The sequence below is a fragment of the Panthera tigris genome, chromosome B3, assembly GCF_018350195.1.
Source record: "Panthera tigris isolate Pti1 chromosome B3, P.tigris_Pti1_mat1.1, whole genome shotgun sequence".
Taxonomy (NCBI): Eukaryota; Metazoa; Chordata; class Mammalia; order Carnivora; family Felidae; genus Panthera; species Panthera tigris.
Genome location: NC_056665.1, coordinates 104,160,652 through 104,180,417, shown reverse-complemented (window position 1 = coordinate 104,180,417; position 19,766 = coordinate 104,160,652). Strand labels below are relative to the sequence as shown.

General features: G+C 42.3%; 1 protein-coding gene across 1 annotated transcript in view; it reads left to right on the top strand.

Annotated features, from left to right (window-relative positions):
* The window catches only part of SLC35F4 (solute carrier family 35 member F4), a 247,591-nt gene that overhangs the window by 212,021 nt on the left and 15,804 nt on the right, over positions 1-19,766 (top strand). The window contains exons 2-4 of the mRNA XM_042989787.1: positions 5,038-5,223; positions 9,973-10,270; positions 15,572-15,791. Of these exons, the coding sequence (XP_042845721.1) occupies positions 5,038-5,223; positions 9,973-10,270; positions 15,572-15,791 (704 nt within the window). The remainder of the gene's footprint in view (positions 1-5,037; positions 5,224-9,972; positions 10,271-15,571; positions 15,792-19,766) is intronic.

Genomic DNA, 19,766 nt, shown 5'->3' with positions numbered 1-19,766 from the left:
AGCTTCAAATGATTAAATTTTCTGCAGAGAAAGGCAAACAGAGGCCAAGTGAGAAGACATGAATCTGGCACCTGCAGTGGGAGATGGGGACTGTCTGCCTACACGCTGCCCCAGGTCCCAGGTGTTCCTGAGGTTTAGGGACATTCCTGGCTGCCCTGTCCCTTGGTTGCTAAGCTCCTAAAAACTCCCCATTTTTGCGTAAACTGATCGAGTTTGGATTTCTGTATCTGAAGTCAGACGTTCTCACTGATAAAGTACCATTAATGATCATTTTTGTTTACCTGCTTATTTTTCCTTATAATAGTGTACATTGATTGCGTACGTTCTGTGGACCATTAATCTGAACAACACTCCTGAAAGGATTTTCAATGCTTGTTTGTACTCAGAATTCAGCACCTTAGAGCTGCTCATCTCACCATTGTTTCATAGCGTCCTCTTTACCCCTCTGAGTATTTGCTCCTGTGGTTTCCTCTGACTCTATCGCCTATTCCTCAGCCTAGAACTCTGTCTGGCAAAGCCCCGCTCATCGTTCAAAGCCAACTTTGATGTAGCAACCCATAGAGACTTCCCTGCTCCAGGCAGAATGAATCACTCCCTTTCTTCTTGCTCTCCAATTCACATTAAATTATGGTTAATTGGTTACAAGTCTGATCCCAATACCATGTTGAAGGCCCCATGCAGGCAGGGACTGTGTATTCTTCATTATCTAACTCCTGTTCCTGACACAATCCTGCCCTAGAATCGTGGCTTAATAACTATTTGTTGAGTTAAGTTGATTTGGGGAACATGCAGAGCCTGTGAATGAAGAATATGAAAAATGACACAAGATGGCCCTACTGCTATGGCTCACGTGAGCAGATGTCTTTATAAGGAAGAGTGGGGGCCGTCTGGTGTGACTAATGAGAGACTTCCAACCTATCACTTGTAATACAGTTTACTCTCAATACTTATTAAAGTCTAAACACTTTTCACTAACTGAATTTGTGATGCCCAGGCACTCACTGTGGCATAGACAATAGAAAATAGATATGATGTCACCTAGCATCCCAGGTGACATTCTGAATATGATTTTTGTCAGAGTTGGCTTTATATTAAGTGAATGGCACAAGACTGTGTAGCGTGGGATGGTGTTTTCACTTCCAGGATTGGAGATGACTGTTTCATGGCCCAAGCCCTGACCGTGCCTCTGGGCCTGGCTCTGAAGTTTAAAGTGTGCCTTTTTAGGACAATGATTTAAATGTCTCCAGTGGCTCAACTGCTCCCGGATCTCGTCCATAAATCAACCAGTGTGAGGCAGCAGAAAATGGGTGTTGAGCTGTATTGCTTAGGGACCAGGAGGTGCAGAAGCCAGGACATAACACTTAGTGAAAATGAGGAAGCCGGAGAAATCACTACTTTGGCTTACAAATCCAACGCTCCCAGATACACATGATTTACCAACTTCTTAGTGTCTATGGCCAATGTTTTATCTCAATCCTTGCTCAACTAGCTTCCCAACCTATTTTTGGACTTCCTCCTTTTGGCCTGTAATTGCCAAATGATCACAAAATGAAACCTGATATTCCCCTAAGAAAACATGAGAAGGCATAACTCACTAATGAAAAATACTTGAAAGATAAATTAAAAATGACTCCTGGAGTATCTGAGTGTCAGCCCCTCTGGAAGAACATAAATGAGAGTTCACTGGATTTTAAACAGACTCTTTTCATTGAATTTGAAATACTCAATTAGACATATAGTTGGATGGGTGCCTGGGTGGTTCAGTCAGTTAAGTGGCAAACTTTGGCTCAGGTCGTGATCTCGCAGTTCGTGAGTTCAAGCCCAGCATGGGGCTCTGTGCTGACAGCTCGGAGCCTGGAGCCTGCTTCAGATTGTGTCTCCCTCTCTCTGCCCCTCCCCCACTCATACTCTGTCCCTCTCAAAAAAAATATTTTAAAAAAAGAAACATAGTTGTGAAAGTCACAGTAAACATTTTGGATATGTAAAATAAAAACCTTATGTGTTTTGACACTTTTGTAATAACAATACTAATATAGCATTAATTTAGGCATAATAATTGGTCTAATTCTTCTATTGATTTTTTTGAGTACTCGTACATTTTTTATTCTTTTAAATGCAAGATTATATAATACATTTTAATTAGGGCAACTTGAGACACTTAATAATAGATGCTATAGCTAATTCCATTTTTATAGACTTCTCCTTGTTCTTCCCAAGACTGAGAAAAATAGAAAAGGAAAGAAAACAAGATACACTTTTGTCATAGATGGAGAGGCTTGGAACACAGAATGAACACTCACAGCTAAGTTACTCTGCAGTTCTGCTAGGTTCTTGCGGGAGATGATGGTTCAGGAATTCAAGCGTTCTTTTTCTGGACACCACTGCTTCTCAAAGTTCTGATTAGATTGCTTTACGTGATTACTCACACAGTCCGTGACATGATTATTCAAAGCCAAACTAAAGCCAAGACGCCATTGCTATTTCAAGATTTTGCATTTCATTGGTTGGTTTTCTACCATCTCAGAAAGCACCACGCCAAGACATAACCTCTGTGACCCAGAGAGGATGATAGCTTCTGTTCTGCAGAGCAGAGTGTCTACTGGAAATAAGAGACACTCCTAACTTACAAGGAAAAATAAATGTACTCTGTGAACAAACATAGGCAGCCAAGGAGACACGATGACTGAATGTAATGTGGTGTCCTGGGTGGAGTCCCGGCCCAGGAAAAGGCCATTAGTGATAAAGCTAGTGGCATCCAAAGAACATTTGGAATGGGGTCAATGGTACTTACCAATGTTAATCTCTTCATTTTGACAAATGCACCAGAAGATGCAAGATGTTAACATTGGAGGAACCTGGGTAAAGAGCATCTGGGAACTCTCTGGACTGTCTTTCCGACCTTTCTGTAAATATAAAATTATTTCAAAATTAAACATTTACTCAGAGCAAGGGACGGTGAGAGAGTGTAGAACAGTCTCCGACAGACGGAGAGGCAGGCAGCTTCTGCAGACAGAGCCGAAGCATTCACACGTGAGAAAGTGAAGCCCCGGGGAAGCCAGTGCATGACTACCGTCAAAATGAGCTCCTTCGGTGAAAGTTCAAAGAAAGTGTAGATGCATGTGACTTAACAGCAAAGACTGAATGAACCGATCAGGATTTGATCTTACTGTTTAAAGGCCTGGGTAGATTCAGGATGTTCCAGGTAGAGGAACAACCCAGTAAAAGGCTTAAAGCTATCAGTACTAAGAGTAAGGTGTCAGAACGCAGCCAGAACCAGCCTCGCTGGAATGGAGTATTCAGATGGGGGCAGGGTTAGCTATGTAATTTGAGGTTCCGGTGCCAAGTGAAAATGTCAAGTTCCTTGTTCAAAAAGCAGAAAATGGCTTTTTTCCTTTCTTATGTTCTCTGTCTCTCTACTTACCATGGCATTTTTTATTTGCTATTTAACATCTGCTCCCTTGGACAGAGGGATGCTTGCTGGGTGAATGCAGGCCCCAGCAGGCACTGGGAGTCTCACCCTGAGATCCCAACACTCCCCATACCAGTACCCAGGTCCCTGTACAGTTGTTAATCAAGGACTCAGGTGTGGTGGCTGAAAACCCACCCCAGGAGGTGGGGAGACAACAGGAGGCAAAACCAAGCCTGAGCTGAGGCTCCAAGCCCCCTGCTTGTGCTCCATTATCCCATCAGAAGTCACTTAGAGGGGCACCTGGGGGGCTCAGTAGGTTAAGTGACCCACTCTGGATTTCGTCTCGGGTCATGACTTGCAGTTCGTGAGTTTAAGCCCGCATTGGGCTCAGCCTGGACAACATGGAGCCTGCTTGGGATTCTCTGTCTCCTCTCTCTGCCCCTCCCCTGCTCATGCTCACTCACGCTCTCTCACTGTCTCTCTCAAGTAAATAAACTTAAAAAAAAAAAAGATAGAAGGGGGAGTTTGGGTGGCTCAATCAGTTCAGCATCCAACTTCGGCACAGGTCATGATCTCGTGGTTCATGGGTTCAAGCCCCGCATCGGGCACTGAGTTGACAGCTCAGAGCCCAGAGCCTGCTTCAGATTCTGTGTCTCCTTCTCTCTCTGCCCCTTCCCTGCCTATGCTCTGTGCCTCTCTCTCTCTCTCTCTTTCAAAAATAAAATTAAATAAGTAAATAAATAAATAATAAAAAAGAAGTCACACACAAAAAAACTGAAAGGTAAAAGAATTTCCACGTGGCACCCTGGACCTTGGAGAGGGGTGGGGGGGAGGGTATGTGAGGTTCTTCCAAAGAAGCACAGCACCCTGTGTGACTGCACTGGCTCCAGGCCCATGAAGCCAACCCTGGGTGGGGGTCCATGGAGATTAGTCAGGATTGGAAGGGGCTTAACCCGTGGAGGATCCTGAGGCCTGCGTTTTCATCTGTAAGAGCGGGTAGAGGCCAGAGGTGATTGAGGAGACACAACCAAATTGGACTTTAGTGACCAGTCCGATGGAAAAGCGTAGGGTGGACTCGACAGGAGTCACTGTGGGCACTTTGGCTAGTTAGGAATTCAACAGCCAACCTTAGGAAGAATAAGGAGGATGCAAGCATGACATCACAGTTTCCCTCCCTTGAGGTAAACTGTTTGACTGTGTTAGCAGTTCTAATTCAGAACAGATGCATCAGACCAAGCGCCATTTTCTAAAGTTCAGTTTTGGTGGACAGAGTTATCTAAAAAGATCCTTCAGCTTAGGGACACAGACCTTGCCAACGCAGACTTTTCTTTTTAGGAGCCCCTCTGATAAAATTAGAAATGAGCTCAAGGAAGGTTCCATCAGGGCTGTGATTCCCGCTGCCATGTGTTTTACTGCCAGGGCATTTAAAATCTTGTTCCAGGGGTACCCGGGTGGCTCATTTGGTTACATGTCCAGTTCCTGATCTCAGCTCAGGTCTTGACCTCAGGGTTGTGGGTTCAAGCCCTGCATTGGAGCCTACTTTAAAAAAATAATACAAATGAACAAAATCTGTTTCCAGTTTTTTCTTTTGGCAGGTTCTCAACCTGGTATGAACTGTTTCTTCCCAGGTACCTCCAGATCATCAGTTACTCGATGTAAACCAGGAGCCAACTGCCCCAGTTCACACAGTGGCATCAGTAGGCAACTGTCCCCTCTTTCTGTCACCGAAGACTCTTCTGCTCCTATTCTTGAACTTCAGAGCCGAGGATCTTCTGGAGTTTGCGGACATAGAGTCGAAAGGCAGAACAGATCAGGTGAGCTGGTGACCTCCTCTTTTTTTTTTTTTAATATGAAATTTATTGTCAAATTGGTTTCCATACAACCCCCAGTGCTCATCTCAAAAGATGCCCTCCTCAATACCCATCACCCACCCTCTCGTCCCTCTCACCCCCCCATCAACCCTCAGTTCTGTTTTTAAGAGTCTCTTGTGTTTTGGCTCCCTCCCTCTCTGACCTCCTCTTAAATAACAGTACACCTAGGTAACCTTCGAACCAGCCGTGAAAGATCACACCATTGGCCCAGAACGCAGGGATGTTACATGGACTCTGAGGAGTGGGAGTGGGGAGTTTATCAAGTGGGAGGAGAAGGAAGAAGGGACATGTATAGATGGGATCTGTTAGTGGGATACGTACAGTGTAGCAGAGAAACCAAATACCAAAACCTGCCGTTGCAGGGCTTAACACATGATTAAACGGTGACACCCTATTAAGTTTACAGGGTAGCTAGTTTCCGCATCTTGAAGATGTCAAAAGCCAGCATCTTTGATCTCAGCCCTGGGAGTCAGTGGTAGCGCACTCCCACTCTAAGAAGAATGAAAACACTATTAGTAAAATCACAGACTCTGCTTTTGTGCTCGTCAGGACTGCCGGTCTTTGGAGCCCTTCTAGTCTCCCCGGTTTTGCACCTTCAGGACACCGCCTGCTTCCCTGATCAGCATTTAACTAATCTGTCAAGTCCTCTACACTTTCCTCACACACATTTGACCACACTCAACAACTCCCGGGTTACTTGGGTTACTGGAATTGCTCGATACATCTCATAACTAGATCCAGGAGTTTCCCAGCAAATGTATAATTTCCAAATGCACCTGAGTTCACTAGGCTGTTGCCCACACCGGTACTTCTTGGCGGTGGCCATCTTACTGCCTTCCCCAGAGAATGTGCTCAAGTACCCAGTTCATCCTCACTTCCTCTCGTCACATGACCACACTTCCGTTTCTGCAAAAAGCAAAGCAGTTGTATGCCAACAGACGCTTTCCTCTTTGCCTTAATGTCTCCATTCTTTTGTTTGCTAGTGACCATGACTTTGGGACCATCTTTAATGTGTGTGTTCCTGCCGTTCCAATGTGAACTCCTTTTGCTATGTCCATGATCACTTCCTCTCCATCACTTTTCACCTGCATTTGCAATCTCTCCTTCCACTCATTCCTTCTGCTTTATCAGTAACATATTTAAAATCTCTTGCATCCTTAAAAACAATAATCAAACAGCAAACAACAACAACAAAATACTCCATCCAAAATAAGTGGTTAGTTGAAAACAAAACATAACTTGGAGAAAACTGGCCTAAAAAAATAAATAGAAGGGAAATGGAAATTCAGGGGACTCAGGGATGGGGGGCAGTAAACAAAGGTATACAGGAAATATGAAAGCCTCTTCTAGGGTACTACTAATTGGATAAGAGGTTTTTTTTTTATATAAGAAAAGATATTTTTTTCAAAAAGTGACAGTATTTTAAAACACTGTATCAGCAACTATTGACCCTAAGGCTAAGGCTCTTTTTAAAAAAATGAAGAAAATGGCATCATAAATCTTCAGAAAATTTTAATTGGCTTTAATAAGTTGCAGTAATATTCCTATTATCCCAGTTATCTGCAGAATATAATGTTCCAGTTAATTAAGTATTCTGGTTAATAAGGACTTGCTTTATCTATCATATGCAAACTACAAATTAAATATACTGGTTGACAAAGACTTGCCATATCTGTCATATGCAAACTACACATGTCAAAGGCTGTACCATGAAAGATCACATGGGACGTAATTTACTCTTTCTGTGATGATTCAGAAGGCACTTAGGGTTATTCCAGGGCACCATAGAAAAATGAGAAAAGGAGAATAATCTGAAGAGCAGCTCACCATGCTTTCAGGAATACTATGTACTTAACCTCAAAACAAATCCCATGAGGCAAATATTATCACTGTTTGGCAGATGAAGAAGCTAAGCTAGAATCAGACATGTGCTCAAGGCCATACAATGGTTCTACTCATGTGTCCAAATTCCAGTGGCCTCTACCAGTAATGACTCTAATCCAGGCTCGTAGTAAGGGGTGGAACTCCTGGTATATCAGTTTGAAGGATACATACAAAACCATAAAGCTAAGCAGGACTGTCGAAAATTTTAAATGACCAGAAAAATAAAAGAGCTCTGTAGACCCAGTCTTTCTAGGGTATCTATAGGTGGTAAAATTAAAGATTGGCAACAATTACATCTAGTTAGCAGAAGAATGGGTCAAAGATATGGAGGGATTTAGGTGACGACTAATGTCATCAAAAGTACTGTCCATGGTATGGTGGCACCAAGCGACCTTCAGAGAAGGTGACAGTGAAGGCAGACATCAACTTAAAGGGATATTGAGAATCTCTGTAGGATCATTCCTCCTTTATGAGATAGTCCCTGAGAATTAATAATCTGAAATGTAGAGTATACCTTTCTCTTAGACATCACTCCTCTTCAACTTTGTACAAGACTACCATTCCCATCAGGAAACAGAAATTTTTCTCCAAATCACTTCTGAAACTTCCAGTACTTGAATGGAGAGCTCAAGCCTGAAACCTAGACAGAAGGAGTGTTCAGAATGAAAGATTTGGAGCCTAGAGTCATGCTGACTTGGGTTCAACCTTGGACAACCTTTCACATAAGTCTCAGTTTTTTCATCTGTAAAATGGAAGTGGTAATACCTATTTAACTGAGTAGGTTAATGTTTCTCTCCCAGCCTCCCAAGACAAGAGTCTCTTATTCTACCCTCTTACTCATTTTATTTTCTCCCCTCTACTCTCTGCATAAGTCAGATGGTTGTAGGGAGGATTTGCAGAACTCTTATCAAGAGCAGGTATTGTCTATACACAGTAAAGGGAGCTAGCTGGCTCACACTTCGAGCCTCAATGTCACTGCATCATGGAAGTTTCTCCTAATCACTTTCCACCCCATCCCTTAACCAGTGCTTCTCCTCTGCCTCCATATGGCCCAGTATCTACCACCTTTGGCCCTTATCACACTTGTGTTGGATGTGTGTTCTGGCTTTCCACTAGGATGTGAGCTCACATCTTTCATTTTTGAACCCCTGGCACCCAACTAGCTAACCAGCTCCTGGTGATCTGATTGATTACCAAGTATTTTGTTGAATATATAAATAAAATAATACCAGTTTTCGGGGCGCCTGGGTGGCTCAGTCGCTTAAGCGGCCGACTTCGGCTCAGGTCACGATCTCGCAGTCCGTGAGTTCGAGCCCCGCATTGGGCCCCTGTGCTGACAGCTCAGAGCCCGGAGCCTGTTTCAGATTCTGTGTCTCCCTCTCTCTGACCCTCCCCCATTCATGCTCTGTCTCTCTCTGTCACAAAAATGAATAAAAACGTTAAAAAAAAATTAAAAAAAAATAATACCAGTTTTCATCTTCTAGAGGCCTTGGCCCTGAGAATTCAGTACGGTTTATAAGACTCAGAAGTCATGTGGTAATTGCTGTGTTTGTCATTACTTGGTTTATATTCCCCAATTCAGAATTCACCTTAAAGGCTTGCTACCCCCCCCCCCAAATAATTATAACACAAAGCCTTAGCTATGTGAAAGTTTTTACTCCAGCGGGGCGGTCACGCCTGGCTCATTAAGCAATAGGAGGAACACATTCAGCACGAGAGAGTCAGCAGGTTCTGGAGAGGTAAAATGACTACCATCCACTCCCACTTGCAATCTGTGGACCACACCACTTTCTTAACCCCCAGGATAAACCTTGTGCTCAAAGGAGGTACCTGGAGACAGGAGAGAACTTGTAGGCAATTCTGCCTCCCTTCCCTCAGAATTCTACCACCTGGGTCTCAGCCTGGGGATTCAGGATGACCTCTGCTCCCCTTTAGTTTCCTGAGAGGTGCATAAAGTTATTGTGTTGAACTTGTTTTCTCTATCAAGGGAGAAGGCCTTTATGATCGTCACTTTCAGAAAGTTTTGACTACTTTAATGTAAAAACTGCTGCTGAATTTTCTTAGTAAATGTAAAGATACAAAGCTGAACTCATTGTGCTCCCAGAAATACATTAAATAGTAATTTGTTCTGAGGTGGGTGGGAAACGATTTTGTGTCGTCAGGATTCGCCCTGTTCTTGGGGCACATTGCTCTTCAGTTTAAGAGCCAGCTTTGCTGCACTTTAAGAAAATCAAAAACAAAAAAACACCTTAGTAGAGTCTAATGACAAATATTTATTTCTCACTTACTTTTTATGTCAGCAGAGACAAGGCTGCCTTGGTTGGCTTCTGCTCATTCTCCCACAGAGACTGAAAAGACAGCTCCTATTTGGGAATTTCCATTCTAGTGACAGAGAAGAAGAGCAAGAGAGTTTAGTGGGACCTTATCATGCCTCTTAACAGTTCTGCTGGGCCGTGGCATACCTCACACCTCCCTGCTCACATTTGATTAGACAAAGCAGGACATGTGGCCAAGGCCGAAGTCCCTGGGGCTGAAATATGTAATGCTTTTACAAGAAAGTGGGTAGGATACATGGAAGGGCAGTGTAGCATCCACCAAGTTCATGAGCATTGTCATGGCTTGGATGGGGGATGAGATATATACTGTACCTTACAGAGCAGAGATTCTGGAGAGAAGGTGAGCCAGAGTTATCGGTCTCTTTAAATGATGGTAAAAAAAAGAAAAACACTGGTAATTCTACTGTGTGCCTCTTTGGTCACTGTTTTATAACCTGATTTCCACACATTTGTATTCCTTTCCTGTTTTCAGGGGATGATGGAACACAGACTCATCCTGAGAACAGCAGCCAAGAAAACAGAATCAAGGCTCGCTGCCGGTCATGCACGTCCATGGTTCTGAAGGCCGTCTGGGGACTTTTGATCATCTTGTCAGTCTCATCGTCTTGGGTTGGAACCACACAGATTGTAAAAATTACTTACAAGAACTTCTACTGTCCATTTTTCATGACTTGGTTTTCAACAAACTGGAACATTATGTTTTTCCCAGTCTACTATTCTGGTCATCTGGCCACTGCTCAAGAAAAGCAGTCTCCAATGAAAAAATTCAGGTAGGTTTCATGTTAAATGGCCAACACGAGATGTTTTAAAATAACTTTATGAAAATCTCCATAACTTTATCTCTTTGGAATATGAACTGAGTTGACTTGGGGAGGTGTAGAGAGCTCAGATCTAGGGTTGGTAATGAATACATGAGCACTAGGAAGAAGAATCTGGGCCCCCCACCAAAAAAATTACTGAATGTCCACCACATGACAGGTGCTGTGATGGTGCTTTTGTAGATCTTATCTTAATTAATCATCATTGGTGGTAACATCTACCTTTGAGGGTGGTGGTATTATTCCCATTTTAACACAAGAGGAAACAGGTTTAGAAAGATTACATGACCTGTCCAAGGCCAATACTTCCAAATAACCCAGATTTCAATCCAGAATTATTTCTGAAAGTCATGTTTTAAAAGAACACACTAGTGTCTCAGGCCCAGAAAAAAAAACTGTATTCATAAGATTAATTGTGATAAAAACATTTGCTCAATATTCTGGAAGCTGTGGTGCCTAAGCAGATAAAGAGACCTGGTTTCATGCAAAAGGAAGTTTGGCCCTGATGGTTTAGAAGATGTCATTCTTTGCTGGCTAGGAGCACATGGGGCCTTCACTGTTGGTTCACCGGCTCTGAACCTGGTAGTGCCATGGTTCCAGTAGTTTCTCTGTGCTGAACTTGGCTTCTGCAGCGCCATCTTGGAAAGCTCAGGAAGCTGGCAGGACCAGCCCTACACAGCACCCAATGGGAAAGGGACAGTTGTCCACACCAGCTTATTGTTCCTTGGTAGAATGACAATAAATACATTTTGCAGAAGCCGAAATAACATTTCTTTCTTGCCCCTGTACTTACTGAAAAGAAGTGAATTTATCAGACAAACTGCAAAGCGTGTACCTTCAACTTCCATTTTCTATCACCAGCTTGGAAGTGCCCTGAAATGTTAGAGTCACACTGTGAGCTGATTTTCCATGGTATCCATGATAATGCAATTAAAATTAAACAAAACCAATTTACAAAAAAATAAATGTTTTCTGGTTTGAAGGAAAGAAAGAAGTCTTATACCTATTGGTGACTGCTAAAGATACTTTGTATTTGATTCCCATCAAAATACACATGATCTTGGGGGAATAAGGTCTTGTTTGTTTGTTTGTTTAAAATGTTTATTTATGGAGAGAGAGAGAGAGAAAGGTGGCGAGCCAGAGAGGGGCAGAGAGGGAGATACAGAATTGCAGTCAGGCTCCAGACTCTGAGCTGCCAGCAACAGAGTCCCATACGGGGCTCACAAACTGTGAGATCATGACCTGAGCTGAAATTGGATGCTTAACCGACTGAGCCACCCAGGCGCCCTGGGGCATAAGTTCTTTTTAATAACAATATTTAATAAGCGATTGCAGGGGACATGATGATCAGACTAAAATTCTCCCTGTCTGAAAATAGTTTACCCCATAGCATGTATGTTTTACTCCAGCGCTCCTAGGGTTTGGACACACATACTGATAAAAGCAACAAAAGTTTAGTATGGGATGTGGTACCTCAGAACGCCTCAAAGCAAGCCAAGTGGGTTTTATTTAAGATAACACATTTACACCAAGAGGCTTCTGCTGACAGAAATGTTGTTTTGGGAATGAGTTTCATCTCCACTACATCTCTCATGTCTGACTAACTCTACATGTAGTGAGACCTGTGATTTGACGAGACACCTCCACCTGTTAGTGCAGGTAGAGTGAACTTGACCATTGCTGAAGCCGAATCAAAGAGCTTTTATTGTCAAGCAGGAAACATTGTCTTTGAAGAGCATATTCTCCAGAGGGCCCCTCCGTATGAGAGGTAAACATTGCCAGAAAATCCTAAGATCCTTGATCTTTTTGCTTTGTAGACTCATTAACACCATCTGCCAAGGAGGCCCTCCCCGAAGCTCTCGTGGCAGAACACGGGGAAAACAGACTTAGTGTATGAGACTGGAAACAGAATTTTTCCCGTTGCGCCAGACCCTCTATTTTCTCATTTTCTTTGAATGGTATGAAAGCATTTTCAGTGGTTTTCTTATCACTAACCTCAAAAGAATTTTCAATAATGTATCAGATCTAGATTGTGGGAATTGTGCATTTGGAAATTGTTTTGGATATTACAATCATTTCATATAAACCATGAAGAGAATTTAATTGTATCACATGAATTTTAAATTTAATAAGAAAAAAATTTATAAGCCATAGTTTTGACAGGGGTGTTTCCTTAAAGGAAGTCTCTAGAAAGCATGAAGCTAGAGCTAAAGATATATTTGTCTATGTCATACACCTATGAAATGTGCTTAAGATGTCATCTGACATACAGAAGGGGTTCAGTAACTACTGAGTGCTATAACAATGTTGAACATAATTAAATTATTAGTGTCCCCCAGGTTCTAAGCTTCAGTCTAAGCTTTACCACCCATCAGTGCCTCTTGTCTAGAAATTCTGATCTCATCATTCCAAGGAGAGACCAGTTACTTGCTTATTGATAGAAAGAAATCCTTTCTTTTTTTGCATTTTCCCATTTCTTAGTACATAATGCTTAAATAGCATAAAGTTCTACACAGGTGACCTGGCGTTTGAGCGGAGAGCATTTTTTAATTCCTGCTATAGCAGTGACAAACAGGGAGAAGAAGGTTGGCAGTGAGAGGAGGGAGAAAGAGGGGAACACTAAGGAAGCCAACACCAGGGAGGGGGACTGGATGAGCCAGGTGAAAGGAACAATCTCCACCCCCTTGGGGGGGGGGGGCTCTCCCTGTGCCTCCCCGTGGGTTCAGAATGTGTGCTCTCCTGCATTCAAAGTCTTTGCTTGAGAGCCCTGAACCCAGCGTGATGGTGGGCTCTGGGAAGGAAGAACCATCCCTGGCCAGGGCCAATGATATGAAAAGAAATCCTTTCATCAGAAATGGGTTTGTTGTGGTTCTTCATAAATGTGTATTTAAAAAGCCATTTGGGGGGCGCCTGGGTGGCTCCGTGGGTTGAGCGACCCACTTCGACTTAGGTCATGATCTCAGGGGTACTTGTGACAGCACTGGGTTCTCTGCTGTCGGCGCAAGCCTGCTTCAGATCCTGTCTCTGCCCTTCCCCCTGCTCGTGCTGGCTCATGCTCTCTCTCTCTCTCAAAAATAAACACTGAAAAAATATACATATAAAGGAATATTTAAAAGTTTTTTAAATACATAAAAAGCCATTTAGTAGTTACAGATATCAGGATGAGCCCATGACTCTGAATGCCAGCTCTCTCTGGCAGACTTTCTCACAGGGCAGATCCCTTTGGGAGCACGACCAGAATGCAGAAAATGAAGAGAATGCCAGGATGTCCCGTGCAAACTGCTGCTTGGTCTGTGTGTGGCTCTGATTCACTGTATCTCCTTGGCTGCAGGGCTTGAGAGATGCTGTCCATTTCCCTGTGTGTGTGAGTGTGTGCGATTTCTGTTTACAAAAGAATTTGTTTTTAGGTTATTTCATCCCTTCCTTGAAGTTTTGTCTCTTTCAAGTTAAAATTTACCTTCAGGAAATCACATTTTTTAAAAAGTTTATTTATTTTGGGAGAGACAGCACGTGAGTATGTATGAGTGCAAGTGAGGGAAGAGCACAGAAAGAGTGGAGAGAGGGAGAATCCCAAGCAGGCTCCTTGCTGTCAGCCCAGCCTGTCTCGGGGCTCAAATCCACGAACAAAACCGTGAGATCATGACCTCAGCCAAAATCAAGGGTCCTATGCTTAAATCACATTTTTATTTAAAAACAATCCTTCCTTTTTCGTTGTCTCCCACATAAACAGTAAAACTGTTACACAGGTTTCTATATGTGCAATATGCATTTTTAACCTCCCTGGATTCGCTGGCCTACAATTCCCAGAATTCTCAGCTGCTGGGAAGCAGCGTTTGCCATGAGACTTGACATTGAAGGCCATACTCCAATGCTTAGAGCCTCACCACTTTGTCACTCCCTCCCTCCATGTGGCCCTCCTGTGGAGTAAGTTGCTTCATGCATGTGAGGCAGACATTGGCTAGAGATTACTTTGGTTTGCAATACTTCGAAGCACAACTGTTTCTCTTCAGAAAAACTTAGAAGAAAAACTAATGCTAATAACCAACTAGAACCGCGTAATTTCATTATAACCATGCAAACATTAGGAACTTGTTGCTTAAACAAGATATTTATGCTACTCTTGAAAACACTTCCTGGAACATTATAGTTGCCCAGTAAATGCTTGGATGTTCATGAACAACTGAATAAAAAAAATAAATCTGAGTTATCCCAATGGCGAGCCTATTTTCAGTCCATAGTCAAAGTTTTTCTATCTTATCATTATTGCTTGTCTGTATCACTAGTTTGAACATTTTGATTGAAATGGCACCTTGGTTTAATCATCAAATAGGGGTACCTGGGTGGCTCAGTGGGTTAAGCGTCTGACTTTGGCTCAGGTTATGATCTCACGGTTCGTGGATTTGAGCCCCATGTTGGGCTCTGTACTGACGGCTCAGAACCTAAAGCATGCTTGGGATTCTGTGTCTCCCTCCCTCCCTCTCTGCCCCTGCCCCATTCACACTATGTCTCTCTGTCTCTTTCTCAAAAATAAACATAAAAAAAAATAAGCAAATAGAAATCAAATCAAAGATTTAACGGAACTGATTATTTTTATACAATTAAATTCATGTAATTCCTCCAAAACAGCCAATTGTGTGTATATAAATACAACTTGCATTTGATTATTTATTTATTTACCATTTGGAGGTCATCACAGAACCTTCCTTCATTTTTTTTTTCCTGTCTTAAAAATGCTAGAGGAAAAACAAATTATTCAACTGGGCAGAAACATAAGGAAGAGGCATAGTCTTTTAGGAAAAATAACATTCCAAACTGTGTGTGGCTCTCCACCATATGTGAAGCTGCAAGTTGTCTATACCTGTTCACACAGTAGCGACCCTCCTGGTCCTATTGCATTTGCCCATTGGGAAAGAACCTTCTCTCTCTTCTAACAGTAACTCTGAAAATGACTCATTTCCCTATTTCTCCAGGCTTCTCTGAGAAAGTTCAGCAGCAGAATGGCTGTCCCAGCCATCTCGAGAGAATATCTAGATAGGAAAGGGCCTTCGCTCTGTGCCTGGAGAGACATGGGCTCTTTTCCATGGAACCCTCTGCCCCTGTAGTGGCCCAGAGATGGGAGGCCTGGGTTCAGTAAGTTCCACAGATGCATGATGGGCATTGGCGTTTGTGCTCTTGCCAGAAAATGACCGTCAAGAGTTAGACAAAACAAAGTATGTCACAATTAATACCTGACAACCTTTTTTTCTTTCCTAGGGAATGCAGTCGGATTTTTGGTGAAGATGGTCTGACATTGAAGCTCTTCCTTAAAAGAACTGCTCCCTTTTCTATTCTATGGACTTTGACTAATTACCTGTATTTACTGGCTTTAAAGAAGTTGACAGCCACGGATGTCTCTGCTCTGTTCTGTTGTAACAAAGCCTTTGTCTTCTTGCTGTCGTGGATCGTGCTGAAAGACAGGTTCATGGGAGTGAGGGTAATGGCACACTTGATTCAATGTGTGAGGCCACCCGTAATTGTAGATCCTTGGCATCAGGAGTGCTGCTTTGTTTCATGAAATTTCTGTAAAACTTTCCCCATTGGTTCTGAGTACAAATTAGAATTTGAAGATGCATTAGAACACCCAGGCAGTTACAATATCATGAAAAGACAGAGATGGTCTCCCTTGGGCAGTCGGCTGATTTCGACAGGAGGCCCTAAAACAGAGAAGATAAGTTCTTTTTTTTAGAATGAATGGTGTGACCAACTCCTTCTATCCTCAGGGTGAAGGGGTCTGGGAAAATTAGCCACAGCAAAGATTTTGATTTTTTTTTTTCAGTCGCCATACGTTGGGACAATTCCCTCATGCTTTCCCTCCCCCCAGCCCGAGATGGATTTAATTAACATTGGTGTAAGTAGATAAGGTTACCAAACAGTAATTAAAGTCACTGGTAATGGCACAATGCTGTTAAAAGTGGCTATATATCTAGCGTGGCTAATCCAGAAATGGAACGAAAAGCACCAACTTGTACTTTGGGGTACAGGTCAATTGAACTGTATTAAACTTCCACCAACCACTTCAGTTCTGAGTTTATTCTTCAGAAGTGATATGGACTTCTTAAAAGATTTTATCTTGCATGCTTGTTCTGTTAGATTGATGGAAAGTCATGGAGGTTTCAGGAGCCAGAGCTCATTCATGTATCTGGAATGCCACCATGATGAAAATACTGAGAAAATAATTCTTTAGAAAGAGTAGAAATGAAATGAAAAGCCTTTTCCCAGAAGATAAACATCACACAATTCTTCTCTGAAAGAGATGTCCAAGACTGGATGTGAAACATATTTTGCTATCAAAATATTGTTCTTACTGCAATGATCCCAGGGTCCTTGTCCCCCTAATTGCTGAAATTAATATTAGAAAGAGTTGATGACAGCCATTAACCCTTAAAACTTTAATAGTCAGCAAATTCTGATTATGTCTTGGGAGATGCTACTCAGAAATTCAGAATGGAAGCTTGACATGAACGAGAAGTAGAAAGCTACAGTAGAAGACAAAATGAGAGGGGCGACCGGGTGGCTCTGTAGGTTGACTTCGGCTCAGGTCATGATCTCACGGTCCATGAATTTGAGCCCCACATCGGACTCACTGCTGTCAGCCTATCAGCGCAGAGCCTGCTTCAGATCCTCTGTGCCCCTCTCTCTGCCCCTCCCCCACCTGTGCTCTCCCAAAATAATAAAAAATGAAAAATAAAAAATAAAAGAAGAAGATAAGATAAACTCTGAATCAGTCCAGGATGCATTAGAGTATACCCAGATATGGTACCAGCCAATCTTAGATTTGACATCCAGAAAGCTTAGCATCATGTTTTTGCTCATCGAGCACCCGCGCTGGCTGCCTACCATCAGGTACCCTGACAAATCCTGGAGAGCGGGGACCTTCCCTGCCCTGCTTGCTGCCCCATTCAGGATGGGCTATATAATTCGTGGGACCTAGTGTGGAATGAAAACACAGGGATCACTCTTTAAAACATTATCAATAATTTCAAGACAGCAACAACAGAGCATGAAACCAAGGGCAAGGCCCTTCTAATCATGAAGCCCTATGCATCTGCACAGGCCATATGCCCATGAAGCCAGCTCTGCCTCTATCTCGAATACCCAGAATAATGCAGGGGACAAAATGGAGCTCAGTAGATATTTGAGGATATAGTAAATAAATTCATGTTTACGAGGACTGTCTCTTTTCTATTTGCTAGCATCATGGATTATCCATGAGAGTTTGGAAGGCCTTGTCAGAAGAAGGAGAAAGAGAGGAGATATAGGGTCTTTTTTTGCCTTTTCAATGGCATCTGAATACTCAAAGGGAATCAATACATTCACTATTAGATTTACCAGTGAGAAAATCAGTTGTTTTAGAGTGAATGCATTTAACCATGGAACTTAACTGATGCAAGATGTCCTATCAAAAGAGGTTCTGTGTTTGAGAGTTAAAAAAAAAAACTCAGCTGTGTAACTTATATTTAAACCAAAGATTTAGGAAATCTGCCAAGAGGCAACAAACCATTGCCATTTTAAAATTGGCATCTATAGGGGCACCTGAGTGGCCCAGTCGGTTGAGTATCCAACTCTTGATTTTGGCTCAGGTCATGATCAGCCCATGGATCAAGCCCCACATTAGGCTCTGCACTAAGTGTGGAGTCTGCTTAAGATTCTCTCTCTCTCTCTCTCTCTCTCTCTCTCTCTCAAATAAAAAATTAAAAATAAATTGGCATCTATAGTGGGTTCAATGATGGTCCTCAATAAGGTGCCCACACCTTCATCCCCAGTCCTTATGAATGTGACCTTATTTGAAGGCGTAATTATTTTTTCTTTTTCATTTTGTATTATTTTTATTTTATTTTTTTGAATATGATTTATTGTCAAGTTGGCTAACATATAGTGTGTAAAGGGTGCTCCTGAATTTTGGGGTAGATTCCCATGGTTCATTACTTACATCCAACACCCAACGCTCATCCCAACAAGTGCCCTCCTCAATGCCCATCACCCATTTTCCCCTCTCCCTGCCCCCATCTGCCCTCAGTTTGTTCTCTGTATTTATGAGTCTCTTATGGTTTGCCTCCCTTCTTCTCTTTGTAACTATTTTTTCCCCTTACCTTCCCCCATGGTCTTCTGTTAAGAGTCTCAAGATCCACATTTGAGTGAAAACATAGGATATCTATCTTTCTGACTTATTTCACTTAGCATAATACCTTCCAGTTCCATGGAATCATGAAATGGCGTGATTTCATTCTTTCTCATTACCAAGTAGTATTCTATTGTATGTATAAACCATGTCTTCTTTATCCATTAGTTGGTGGACATTTGGGTTCTTTCCATAATTTGGCTATTGTTGAAAACACTTTGCAGGCACAATTAACATAAGGATTTAGAAAGAGGAGATCATCCTAGAGTATTTAGGTGGCCCTAATTCCAGTAACAGATATCCTTATAAAAGACAAACACACAGGAGAGACACACAGAAGAGGAGAAGGCAATGTGACCAGACAGAGATTGGAGTGCTGTGGCCACAAGCCCAAGAAAGCCAGGGAAGCTACCAGAACCTGGAAGAGCCAAGGGATGCTTTCTCTCCTAGAGCTGCCGCTGGGAGCATGGGTGTGCTGGATTGTGAACTTCTGGCCTCCAGAACTGTGAGAAAATAAATTTCTGTTGTTTTTAGTCATCAGGTTTGTGGTAATTTGTTACAGCAGCCTCAGGAAGCTAATACAGCCTCTGTAAATAATAAGACCCAATAGAAAAAAATGTTAAATAGCCAATGAGCACTTGTTAATAAATATACACATACATTTACATACATAAATTGAGATATCATAGATGGCAAAATGGTAAACAATGTCAAGCATGCTGGTAGAAGTCACATGTTTTTCTTCTTAAATGACAGGAAATGCTTCACTCCTCACTGTGAAACATTAGGAAGTGTTTAATGTCATGCCAAGGTGTAATTTTAATGATGCCCATAATCAGGTCATGGAATATGAGAAGAACCAAAACATATTCAGCATTTTGCCTTTTGACAGTATCAGCCATTCTTTTTTTCATGAGACATATTGAGAACATGTATAATTGGGTCATTTGAGAAATTAAAAGAGGGCAATTCGAATACTGACAACATAAATGTAGTTTTTATTGCCTACGTCCATAAGTAATCAAAGCATGGCCTGCAAAAGCCACTCCACTTGGACTATTCTCTTTTTTTTTATAGTTAAAGTGTTGCTTTCTTTTTAAAAAAATGTTTTATGTTTATTTATTTTTTGAGGGAGACAGACACACAGAGTATGAGCAGGGGAGGGGCAGAGAGAGAGGGAGACGCAGAATCCAAAGCAGGCTACAGGCTCTGAGCTGATAGCACAGAGCCTGACGTGGGGCTCGAACCCATGAATGGTGAGATTATGACCTGAGCCAAAGTCAGAGGCTT